Below are 12,366 nucleotides of genomic sequence, written 5' to 3'. Positions count from 1 at the left end.
TCGAGATCACTTTTGGTAAATCACAGCGATGGTTTGTGCCATTGCCCGCAACACTACTGCATGTATGTGTAGAACCAGTCCCATGTATCATGGCTAACAGGAATGAGGAAAGGGATTTAAAACTTGAATTCCCACTGGAAATAAACCATATGAAGTGCAACCTCCTGCTGCTGTTTGAAGTTTGGATTGTGCTCTGCTAATGTTACTGGGCCACTGTTTGCATAATTTATGGTCAGCTGTGTGGAGCTAAAGTTCACCTTTGCTTAGCAAATCCTTTCTAAACTAACGGGAATCCTTCAGAGGGAACCGCGCAGAAAAGCAGGTTCTAGAAGCACCATTTACATCCCCACAGTTTGTTTTAATTCAAAATTACTCTCCTCACACATCCAAAGCCTTTCACTGTGTTTCACATACATCATCGTCCCTCGATTCAAACATGGTTAGGTCAAAGTTCTGACCCAAATGACATTTGAAGTGTAGCGTAAAACACATCAGTTCTCTATGTTCTGCCTTGTGGCCCATTGTATGAGGGAGACAGCCTAAGAGCTGAGTAGAAGCTCATAGGAAAGTCTAGAATGAGCCACACCAGAGAGCCTGCTGCTGGTAAGTACTTCCTGTGTAATATTATGGGCCAATTCAGCCAATCATTTGGTATGATAATGATAATAATAATAATAGTAGTAAAATAATTTAGTAACATTCCCACTGCACTCATGGAAATGTTATTACTATTGGGTTTGTTGGGACAAAAAACCTGGATTAAAATACATTTACAATAGCTAGGGCTCCCATGGTTTGCGCGGGCGGGCATCAGTAACCTTGGTTGTGATGTTTTCCTATGCTAATTCTTGGTCTTTTTCTCTCTGTATTCTTTTTTTGTGACCCGATCACCTTGCTTAGCAAATGGGAATTCTAGCAGTAAGTGGCCTGTCTTGATTTATAGATTCCTTATCCCTGTGAGACAAACTGGTTTTCATCTGCCATTTGTCCTCTTGTGACCTAGCAACATTTTTGCCTTTGACTACTTTGAAAGTAGCGTGTGCTTCAATTTTGCATAGCCCTAATCCGAGTCACGTGGGTCCTAAAAAGACGAGGAAACGGGGAGACTTTCAAACGAAGATGTACACGCAGCTAGCGCTTGCGTGGTGCTTCTCTACACCCGTCACTGACGTGTCTCCTGTCACATCCCGAAATTTCAACCGCACATGTTATTTCATAGTCTCACTTGGATGAGATCACCAAGTGGTTTGCTTAAGAGCCCATTTCCTCAAAAGCCCCCCCCCTTTGGTAAGAGGACACCCAGTTTCGCTCTGCGCCAGTTGAGGGTGCATCAGGAACCTCAGTGGGGTCAAAGCCCGAACCCCTGTGAATTCCCATCATCAACTCAAAGTTGTAAATTCGTGTTGAGTCCTCCCCTCCAAAGCATCCCACACATTGCCTTCTGACACTGTCTGTCCGGTGTGAAAATGTGCTTCCTACTAAAAAGGAATTCCATAACCAGCAGCAAGCCTTGTTATTTGAAAGCCAGCCCCCAAAGCACCTTTCACCCGCCTCTCATCAGCTGCACACCGTATTAACTCGCTTACCGCAGAAGCGCAACCGCCAAGGCGACTTTAACACATTTGTACTGTTTTATTGGGGGTGTGCTATCCAGGCAGGTCTGGCATTGGATTAACCTCAGTTTCCACTGCTCGTTCCTAGGAGCTGGAACTCTGCAGGAGGTTGTACAGGCTACACTTTCAGCTGCTGCTTCTGTTCCAGGCCTACTGCAAACTCATCAACCAAGTAAACGCCATCAAGAATGAAGCAGAGGTCAGTTCCAGCGGGCATCAGGGCTGTTTTCCAGAGTTGTAACCATATACCTGCGGGCCTGCATGTGTAGAACATGCTTAAGTGTATACATTCCTTGGTGGAATGCCGAAAGTCAAAGCCACTTACATTGATTTTTTTTTTTTTCCCCAGTTGATCAATTAGCTTTTTTTCAAACTGATGTGCTTGTCAGGTCATTGTCGTGAGAGCCGACGTCCAACAGGTTAGGCCAGAGGCTCAGTAGCAGAAACAGATCAGTGACTGGAAGCAGAGCATGCACACAGTTGCTCTGTGAAGCCCCTAACATCTCATCTCTCTGTGGTCTAATGAACACGGCATTAACGCAGAGGTTAATATGTAGGTTCACAGTTATCAAATACAATCTTTTGTCTCCCTCCCTGCATGCTGATACTAACATTGCCACTGGGAAAAGAACTGAATTTTTAAAATGCTATGTAGATATTGTGTATGTATACACATTCCCTGTCAGAGTGCTTGAAGTCCAAAGCCACTTGCACTGATTTTTTCCCCCAGTGTATCAGTTAGCTTTCCTTTTAACTGATGTGCCATGTCAGGCCGTTGTAGTAAACGAATGTATTTCTATGAAATAGCCTTGGTAAATGACCTTCTAAATACACTTCCCTTCACTGTCCAACGGCGATTATAACCTCCCAAGATAGAGTATAAACAGTTATTGCAGCCCAACTTATCTAGGATAGCTAAACCTGGTATTAGGGATATATCCCTGTGTGCGTGTGTGTGTGTGTGTGTGTGTGTGTGTGCGCGCGTGTAGATACAGAACAAATATATAAGTACTGTACCACCTAGTACTCAGGAGATCTCAAGTTCAGAGTGGCCTAGGCTACAGCGGAAGTGACTTTGCCTTGGTTTTAAGTCTTTTATTTGGTTGCTAATTTGTATTCCTGACAGAAGAACATTCCTACGTCAGCCTCTCCCCTGTAACTGACTGGGTTCCCCACTGGTTGTGACCGTAGGGGATAGAGCCTTGAAGAGTTTCTTGTTTTAGGTCATCAACATGTCGGAAGAGCTCACCCAGCTGGAAGGCATCCTTAAGGCAGCCGAGGCCGCCTCAGAAAATGAAGAACCTGACATTTCCAAAGCCGCACAGACCACAATAGAAACTGCCATTCATTCTCTGATCGAAACTTTGAAGAACAAGGAATTCGTATCAGCTGTGGCACAAGTCAAAGCGTTTAGGTAAGCTGGGAAGAGACGTCACAGTGCCATAGAATATGATAAACGGTTACTCACCGGGCAGGGCAGTCCCGTTCATAGGTTTTAACCTCAAACGTAGCATGTGTAGCAAGGACATACACCTCAGAACGTTAACATTATGCATTCTTTCCAGAACCCTCTGGCCCAATGACATCTTCGGCAGCTGTGACGACGACCCCGTGCAGACACTCTTACACATCTACTTCCATCACCAGACGCTAGGCCAGACGGGCAGTTTCGCGGTCGTCGGCTCAAACCTGGACATGTCCGAAGCTAACTGCAAACTGATGGAGCTTAACCTGGAGATCAGAGAGTCTCTCCGCACGGTGCAATCACACCCTCTCCTAGCACAGGCCAGACCCGTCGGAAATACGGCGAGCACTGGATTCTGAGCAACTTCCGCCCCTCAAGAGGGCGTGAGCTGAGGATGATGAAGACTTTTAGCCGAGCACCTTTCATGAACCCTTGTGCGTCACTGAAAACCCTGGGGCAGCACCTTTCCCTGTAGTCTACTAATAACTTCAAACTGTCAAAGAAAACTGAAGAAAATATCTGACCGCTTAGCTGCTGCCTAGACCTCTACAGCAACCGTATGAAGAAGGAATTTTTTATCATTATTAACCTATGTGAATAAGAATAAGGGCTAAAAGTAATGCATACAAACTACATTACTCTGGAGAAAGAAAGAAATTCCGAGGATGTTTGCAATAATGGCCTCCAAGACGTTGCAGGGCAGGTGAATTGGCTGGGATTGGGGCCAATTCATTTTAGCTGAAGACATGTGCCTGCCGGGCCACGTGGATTTCTAGCCGTCATCATCATAAACGCATAGTTGACACTTAGTATTCAACTTGACCACCCAGTCAGACTTAATAACACAGACTTATTTGCAAAAACCATTGGGTCCGGGGTTGTGTTTTAGGGGTGTTTGTTTGTTTTTTTCCAACTTATGGCATAAGGGTTTGGGGTGTTTGGGTTGGTTTTTTTTTTTTTTTCTTTTTTTTTTTTTTGGTCTGTATAAGGAAGTGTGTGTGTGTATGGGTGTGTGTGTGTGTGTGTGTGTGTGTGTGTGTCAGTCCTATTTTCAAGGTGTGGATGTCTGGTGACAGCTTCTCAGAGCATGCCTAAAAGAGCACTGCAAGATTATTTTTGAAGAAATTTTATTTTATTAGATCTAACTCTTCATAGTGTGTAAATGTCAGAACACTTTAATAATATTTTAAAGCTGGGTTTTCCCCAGTGTCTCAAAAAAAAAAAAAGAAATAATATATCTCTTAACGTTATTGGACTCTGCTGCTCAGCTCTCTGATCAGTGCTTTTGTTGATATTGTTGATAACTAACCAAAGCAGACGCCTGCAGAGACTTTAAAATGTAAAATAAAGACGCACGCTGCCCGCCAGCGCCTCCCATTACACAAGTTAACTTATTTCACTCGGTAACTTATAGACACCGCATAGACTAAAACCTGTATTTTCTTGTACATTCGTGCCACGCACTGTTCTCTCAGAAAACACGTACAAAGCTAAAGGAAAAGTTGTGGTCACCGATGGTGGACCGTGTGTTCTGCGGGCTCTGAATGACGGCTGCAGACTTCAAGAGAAGAGGTGCAAATGACTTGTGTGTTTATGCAGGACTCAGACTGGTTTCAGGCTAACGGAACCCTTGGGGCTACGGGGGAAAGACAGGAAGCCTGAAGACTGACTCCCAAAACGCGCAATACACTTCTCCACCGTCTAAGTCTGTAGTGTAACAAACTGGATCCTGTCCCTTTTTTTTTTAAATAGAATTTTGTAAAGGAAATGAATGTAGTCCCACGACTCCTCTGATTTGAAAGGAACACCTTGTATTTTTTATATGCATCTCTTTTCCACTGTGACTTTTATTTTCAGACTGGGCTCTGTGGTTCCAGAGTTTAGAATGTAGAAATGAATTGCTTAGCTTTGCCTTCTCCCGGGGGCGTGGCCCCTGACAGAAATGTGATTATGCTCAAGTGCATTAATCGGGGGCACTGTGCACGCCGCTCGACTGCGGACCGTGGTCACGTTTCCTGGAAAATTCTATAACTGGTCACAGCACATTCATAATCACTGTATTTTTTGACCCAGATAAAAAAAATTATTTTAATGGTGTTCTGGTACTGTAAATGGTGCCCTTTAAATTATTAATAACTCTTGGGCTGGGGGTGGGCAGGCACAGGGATGGTGTCCAGAGACACGCCACACTTCACATCCCCTCTCCCAATTTTTCTCACCCTCCTTACATCCTTTTTGTTAAAAATAAAAAAGCATTGTAGCTGTTGGTTTGTGTGGTGTTTTAAGAAGAAAACAAATAAAGATGACTATAGATGGCATCATGTTACCTGTATAGTTCTCACGTATAATTTCACTTGAAAAAAGGCAGGAAAAAGTTAAATTGACTACCCAAAGGTTTGGATAATTCATATGTAACTAATTTGATACTGATGTGGGGAATGGGGGGACGGAGAGGGGGGGATACAGCTGCCAAAAACAAAACCAAATCTATTAGGATTATCCTCGTGACATCTACACTGACTGCAGAGTTTGTATATACAGGCAAAATTAGGGCTTAATTCTAGTCAGCTTCATTCTGCAAGAACCTAGTGTCTGCTCTATGTTACCCTCTTCTGTGAGCTTACCGTTTTAAATAGGAAGTTGAGAGGTGGGCAGTTCCCTGGTGCTGCTCTTTGAGAAGCCATAATACAGTCAGGGTTTGAAGCGGTATCCAGGTTTAGTGACTCCGAGCTACCTTGGCTTAAAGCATGGCTAAGGGACGTTTTAGGGAAGAGCATTGCCAGAACACAGTGAACTGCTCTGTCAGACAAACACCTACACATCAGGAAAAAGGGCCAATAGTTTCTGTGTGGCTTTTCCCTCCTAGTTTTTCAAGTGGTCCACAGTTACTTTGAAAAGTGTAAGAATTAACATAAAGCCATTCTCTCCACATGCAGAGGTAGCATTTAGAGTGTCTCCTGCCAGCCTTGCAGTCTGAGGGTCTGATGCTCTCTAAGCTTTGGCTTACACACCTATAAACAGTGTGACAAGCCTCGGTGCCAGAATGTTGCCATCAGAGATGGAAACTTTGAGTCACTTTGTTCAGTAGCTGCTTTCAGTGCAGCCATTCCATTCTTGCCAAACAGTATTAGCTGCCCTTGGAAAGTTATTTCAAGGAATGGTTTCACTACCCACCTTAGCAGCCAGTGGTGCTGCCTTGGGACTCTGCAGGCATTTTTAGTTCCTCTACTTGGCAAGCACCAAGCACCACCCAGGACAGGAGTCAACGGGATTACCTCTGCCTGGCCCTAGTCCCCGAGCCCCGAGAACAAGGGAAGCCCATGACTTTTAAGCGCACAGTTGGTAGCTTTACCTGCTACCATCGCTTTAGTCCCTAAAACTTATCTGTCCCCAGGCACCCAGAGTGCTTTCCTTTAAAAGGCAATCTAGCCTCAGTCCACTGTCCACAGTGCACCTTTAAAATGGGGGCTTGAGAGATGGCTCAGCAGTAAACAGCTACGAGGGCAGTTAACATGCCTTTGTATAGAACCTGGGGTTCAGACCCAGCACCTACATGGTGGCTTTCAATTGCAACTTCCATTCCAGGGTGTACGGTGCCCTCTTAACTTCTTTGGGCACCAGGCATGCATGTGGTACTCATAACATGCAGGCAAAGCACATGCATAAAATAAAAATGAAAAGGCCCCTTTTCGTGCCTTCTAATATGTAATGGCCAGTGTCAGGCTAGTTTTACTGGTCATAAACTCAGTATTTGGCCTCTGGTTTTCTCTACCAGAGGCTCCCAGCATGAAACGGGCCTTTCTATCAAACTCAACTCAATCCAATTTCAGCTCAGTTGATCTAAGCGGAGCAGTGCTTTAGGTAGGAAAAGCTTCTGCATCGTGTCGGTCCTCTGTCTGGTTTATTTGCTGACAATTAGGATACGTGTTAGACGTGCCCACGAAGAGATTGAAAGGCTGGTAGCACTCCACGCACATCGGCTTCATTCACCTGGGCCCAGGTGAACCTGCCCCCTCCTCACAAGGACACTAGAGAGCCCTCAAGCCTACTTCGGATTTTCAACATGTTTGCTTAATACTTGACAGTGTCCAAGGTAACAGACCAGCATCCACTTTCTGGTAGACAGGGATTAGACACTTCTATAACAAATGTTTAGAGAACGTGGAAGGGAACACAGTTTTTACCTGGTTCCAGCTGTGATGCTTGTGTCAGACCAACAACCAACGCCTGCTTCATTAGAAGAACTGAGGTTCCCCCCAGCACCATTTGGCAGTGGGCGCTCACGGTTCCCAGGGGGACCTTTAAATTAGGACTAATTTAAATTTAAAAAATATGACAACTTAATGTGTGCTGGGCCTTTTAAATAACATCTTTCTTAGAGATTTTCAACCTGTAGACTGAAGCCGTACATTTGTCGTCTGTGAAAGTTTAAGAGTTGAACGACGCACCTGTGACTTCCCTAAGTCAGCCTGGCCCACTCCTGGCCACCAACAGATCTTAACAAAGCTATCGACTTTCAGCACAGGCTCACCTCAAACTGCGACATGAATTGGATAAAGCCCCAAACTGTTTGCAACCCCTTTTATTCGCAGGCTTTATATTAAAGTACACCGCCTTTCATGAAGTATTTTGAGAAGGGAGAGGTGGAGAGGGGAGAGGGGTGTGGGAGAAGGCTCACTTGTCCGCTCCATCTAGCAGAACCGTTTTCAACTCTCTCTAAATGATATATTTGAAGCTGAAGGTGCTGTCACAGGACAGGCGTTTGTCCTTGCATCTCCCACACAAGTCTTGACGATGGGGGCGTTTAGGGTCCACGTGGCGAAGTCTGACCGGGCAGGCACATCTAGTCCTTTTACAACTCTGAAAAATCAGAGTGAAAAGTACAAAGGATGAACCCCCCTCCCCGACCCTCGATTCTTGGAGCTTCAAAGCAGACTACAGAACAGGTGGCACGAGAGTTGGGCACCGAGAGCCAGGAGCAGAAAGGCTCGAGGCTTTAAGTTTGTAGAACGGTGCCTGCGATCCCCTTTTCCGAATGGAGCATCCGTGGCTCTCCATTCTAGGGTTCTCAGGGCCCATCCTGGGGTAGTTCATTCTCCAATTACCAACATTAAGTGCGCTGGACGCTCAGGTAGATGTGGAAGTCCTTTAGCTCTGTGGTTAACCTTAGCAGGTAACTGTTGTCACTTCTTTCTTTCTGAAGGTTATCTAAGTCCCTTGCCGCAGTGCTGAACTAATGGTAAGCAAGCACTTAGCAGCCGTCATTACACAGAGCTGGACAGACCAGGTCTCAGAAGGTCTCACAGGGAGCTAACTCCCTATGCAAACTCAAGAAAAGCTGAGGCTCCGTGTCTTGGGTCTCATACTCTAACTTGGAAATGTGCTTCCTAGGTACACCGGGGTAATAGTGCACCACCTCAGGCTACAGAAAGGTACTCTGTTCTTGCAGGGTTTTCCCTTATGCCAAGTCAAGCGGCAGGTAAGCAAGCCTTTTACACTGCTAATGAGGTAACAGATTCGAAAGGGGCCATGCAGTCAAGTTTTGCAAGAGCAGAAGGGAACAAACACCCCGTTTCACAGCAGAGGGGACTTTCTACCACCCCTATCCACAAACAGAAAGAAGGGAAAGAAAAAGTAGGGCCGGGCTGGAGAGGTGGCTCAGTGGTTAGAGCACTGACTGCTCTTCCAGAGGTCCTGAGTTCAAATCCCAGCAACCACATGGTGGCTCACAACCATCTGTAATGGGATAAGGTGCTGTCTTCTGGTGTGTCTGAAGACAGCTACAATGTACTCATATAAATAAATTAATTTAAAAAAAAAAGAAAAAGAAAAAGTAGGGCCTAAGGCTCCTGGAAACCTACACCTCTTTTAAGAAATATATTCGAGGGGTTGGGGATTTAGCTTAGTGGTAGAGCGCTTGCCTAGCAAGCGCAAGGCCCTGGGTTCGGTTCCCAGCTCCATAAAAAAAAAAAAAAAAAAGAAAAGAAAAAAGAAATATATTCGAAATAGTACACGAAACCCCTTTTCCAAAATGCAAACATTTGATTTACTTGGCAGGTGATATCCTCCACTCGGTATGGGTTGTAGGACTTCTCACACACGCGGCAGAACTGTTTGAAGTACACCTGCGACGAGAAAGAGGGTCCCCATGACGCTGACACTCCCCACGCGGCACCAGGGCAGGAATGGGACAGCCTCTTACCTTGCTGGTGCCCTGCACACACCACACATAGGCGCTCTCCCACCGGATGTTGCAGTCTTTGCAGTGATAGTAGCCATACTTCTGCTCTAAGAACTGAACAGCAGGATACAGACTTTAAGCAAGTGATGGCTGAGTTACCCTCATTTCAGAATCTGGGACCAGATTCAACCTGATACTTGAAAATTTACCATGGTAGTAAGGTTAGATTTGGGTCAACCTCTTAATTAATCAGTGAAATAATAGTTCAGTCAAACAAATATGTAAACTGAGGCCAACCAAGAAAGTTCCTATACCCGCAGATGGATAAGTGTTTTTCCCCTCGGACAAGGGAAAAGCCAAATAGTGCTGTCTAGAGCTCAGGATCCTTCCCTTGGGCCTTTTATGTGGGGTGATGAGTGATCCTAGGACTTCCACAGATGAGAGAGTTATTACACTGAAAGAGAAAGGCTCTTCTAAACCTTCGAAAGTCTTCAATCAATGTTAAATAGTCCATGATGCTAGTTAAGTTTCCAAAAAGTCCCGCCACCTATGTAAGTATAGCTCATTTAGTATGACTATGTAACATTAGCACCCGAGTCCTAAACTTGCCCGCTTCCCACTTAAGTGACAAATAAGTTAGAAACAAGCTCTTATAATTAAGCCTTTAGGACTGGCAGGGGGGCCTGGAAGAACTCTTAATGCAATTTTTATAGTGAGCAGACACAGGAGGCCAGAAAGCTTAAGGTTTCTGCCTAAGATCACCCCCAGCTGTGAACGGCAACCAACAAGTGCTTTTCTGACACCCCATTCCACTGCCACTCCAACCCCAAACACAACAACCTTGAAATGATTGGAAAATAAGGCATTTCTGAGTCCTTTCCCAGAGCTCAGAGCTCTGCATCTCTTTGGGGGGAGGGGGTAATGGCCACACTCCTTGGGTGCCCCCACCCCCGCCCCCCAGTTCCTTGTTTGGTAAGCCTAGGCTGCAACTCAAGACCATCCAAGGCTTAGGAGTGCTGGCCTTCTGGATGAATGCGGAGGTTTTTTGGTTTTTTGTTTTTTTTAAAAGCCAGGCAAGTTTGGGAGGGAGAAGCTTCAGTTGAGAGCTTCAAAAATGGAGGGAAGGGGGGTTGGGGATTTAGCTCAGTGGTAGATCGCTTGCCTAGGAAGCGCAAGGCCCTGGGTTCGGTCCCCAGCTCCGAAAAAAAGAACCAAAAAAAAAAAAAAAAAAATGGAGGGAAGGGCTTGGTAGAGAACAAAACCACACCAGCCAACTGAGGCAAATTCCCCCATATCTAGAGGGGAAATGAGAAAAGGAGCCTTGGGAAACTGACTCTCGTGCGACCCAGTTCACATGATGATATTCTGCTGTGTGTTTTCTTATCTTCCGTCAGCCATCTGAAGTACGGTCCAAACTGCACTGGTGTGCGTTCGCCGCGGAGGCTTCATTTGTAGTGTTGATGTGACCAGAATCAACTACACTGTCATTTCCCAAGAACAGAGACTGCCAGTGGGTCAGGCCACGTAGGGGTTGCTTTTATTGTGTAAACACCTCCCATTGTATTAACCGGCAGCGGCTGGGCTGCGAGCTCCTACAAGCTGAAGAGCTGGAGAGAGGGCTCAGCTGTTAAAGAACACAGTTCTTCTAGAGGACCCTAATTCAGTTCCTCAAACCCACATAGTGGCTCACAACCACCTGTAAATCGCCAGTTCCGGGGATCTGACGCCCTCTTCCGCTCCCATCTCTCCACTCCGACGAAATGCACAGACACTACATGCAATCAAAACACCCATACACGGTTGGGGTTTTTTAAAAAATACAGACTGAGGGCATTGAAGAATTCTATGCCCTGCATCACCCAGAACCGCTAGCTTAGCCCCGAAGGAGCCCTACAATTCTGGAAGCGTCCAGGTTGCCAGGCTGGCCTCACCTGGAAACGCAGGCGCTCCTTGTCCTGCTCAGTGCTCTGTGGGGAGGCCCGGTCTCCAGAGGCAGCCAAGTCACTGGGCTCCTGAGCCATCTCGACAACAGGACGTGGCTTCTCACTCCCGGGCTCAGACTGCGTCGCCGCCACACTGTCCGGGTCCTCCCGCGGTGGCTGCTCCTGCCCCTCCTGCCCCTCAGCCTGGACGTCGCCCTCCTCGCTTTGCGGCTGGGGGACTGCTTTCATCACTGCCACCTCTCCCGGCTCGGATTCCCGGGTCCCCGTGGGTGCCGGTCTCCCCTCTCCCTTCGTGGGCGTCTGCCTGTCCCCCGCAACCTCCAGCGAGGAGGAGAGGCCACCGAAGGTCACGGGCGAGTACAGGGCGACGGTGCGCCAGGATCGCGGGGGTCTCCCGGCCCTGGCGGGGCTGCGGGGTTGGCAGGAACCGGGCCGGGCGTCGGGGCTGGCTCGGCGCCGTCCAGGCTGCAGTGTGCGGCGCCCGAGCGAACACTGCACCGAGGCGTCGCGGCGCGGGTTCACCTGCACCGCAGCGTCGCGGCTGCTGACCGGCCGGGGACCCATCCGCGACAGCAGGGCCATGAGCTGCGCTCGCTGATAGCTGTCAAAGTACTCCGCGGCCATGAGCTGTCTGTAGCCGGGGAGGAAGGAGGGGGGCTCGGGCCTGTAGCCCCTGGCTCCAAACCTCCAGCCATCCCCGGCTTTGGCTGCCGGGGGCCGGTAAGGATGCGGGCATGGGTGGGGCGTGCTCGCCGGGAACATGGGTGCGTCCCGCGCCTCGCCGGCCCAGGCTGCCATCAGCGCGGCCCAGCTGCCCTCCGCGCCGCGTTAAATAGGCGGCCGCGCACCGGGAGAAAAAACCCTATCACCCTCTAAGCACCGGGAGCGAAACCCTCTTGTGGATGCAGAAAAAGGGCTTTTCTTGCTAGCCACAGCAACGATTTGTAGGGGAACTAGCCGAGGTGAGAATCATCACCGGGATTATCCGAGCCAGGTGGGCCCCATGCCTGGTTGCTCCAGATGTCTGCCATGAGGAAGGCAAGGGAGGCCCGTGTGTCTGATTAGGGAGCAAAATACCAAGGTTAGGAGACCGCTCTGAGCCTCTTTTTATGTTGTTGTCTCAGACCACAGCTCACTTCGCTCAGAGCAGTGGACAGTGTCCAC

The 12,366-nt window shown here is 47.7% G+C and overlaps 2 protein-coding genes across 2 annotated transcripts in view; one reads left to right on the top strand and one right to left on the bottom strand.

The window, feature by feature from the left end:
- Fryl (FRY like transcription coactivator) overlaps positions 1-5,404 on the top strand; it is a 165,479-nt gene extending 160,075 nt beyond the window's left edge. Inside the window, exons 59-62 of the mRNA XM_032916330.1 lie at positions 901-918; positions 1,702-1,812; positions 2,837-3,027; positions 3,179-5,404. Coding sequence (XP_032772221.1) covers positions 901-918; positions 1,702-1,812; positions 2,837-3,027; positions 3,179-3,437 — 579 coding nt within the window. The 3' untranslated portion in view covers positions 3,438-5,404. The remainder of the gene's footprint in view (positions 1-900; positions 919-1,701; positions 1,813-2,836; positions 3,028-3,178) is intronic.
- Positions 5,405-7,645: 2,241 nt separating this feature from the next.
- Positions 7,646-12,003, bottom strand: Zar1 (zygote arrest 1). The gene is made up of 4 exons (XM_032916857.1): positions 11,191-12,003; positions 9,281-9,373; positions 9,129-9,203; positions 7,646-7,938 (listed from the first exon to the last, which is right to left on the bottom strand). Exons 1-4 carry the CDS (start codon positions 11,998-12,000, stop codon positions 7,795-7,797), a joined length of 1,122 nt encoding a protein of 373 aa, XP_032772748.1. The 5' UTR covers positions 12,001-12,003; the 3' UTR covers positions 7,646-7,794.
- Positions 12,004-12,366: the final 363 nt, after the last annotated feature.

The sequence above is a fragment of the Rattus rattus genome, chromosome 11, assembly GCF_011064425.1.
Source record: "Rattus rattus isolate New Zealand chromosome 11, Rrattus_CSIRO_v1, whole genome shotgun sequence".
NCBI classification, from domain to species: Eukaryota; Metazoa; Chordata; class Mammalia; order Rodentia; family Muridae; genus Rattus; species Rattus rattus.
This window is presented reverse-complemented; position numbering and strand designations above follow the sequence as displayed.

Coding starts and splice junctions, on each gene's coding strand:
- Zar1 (XM_032916857.1), bottom strand. CDS start 12,000: ATGGCAGCCTGGGCCGGCGAGGCGCGGGACGCACCCATGTTCCCGGCG. Junction 9,374..11,190: donor AGGAGCGCCTGCGTTTCCAG/GTGAGGCCAGCC, acceptor CCTGCTGTTCAG/TTCTTAGAGCAGAAGTATGG. Junction 7,939..9,128: donor TGGAGGATATCACCTGCCAA/GTAAATCAAATG, acceptor CTGATTTTTCAG/AGTTGTAAAAGGACTAGATG.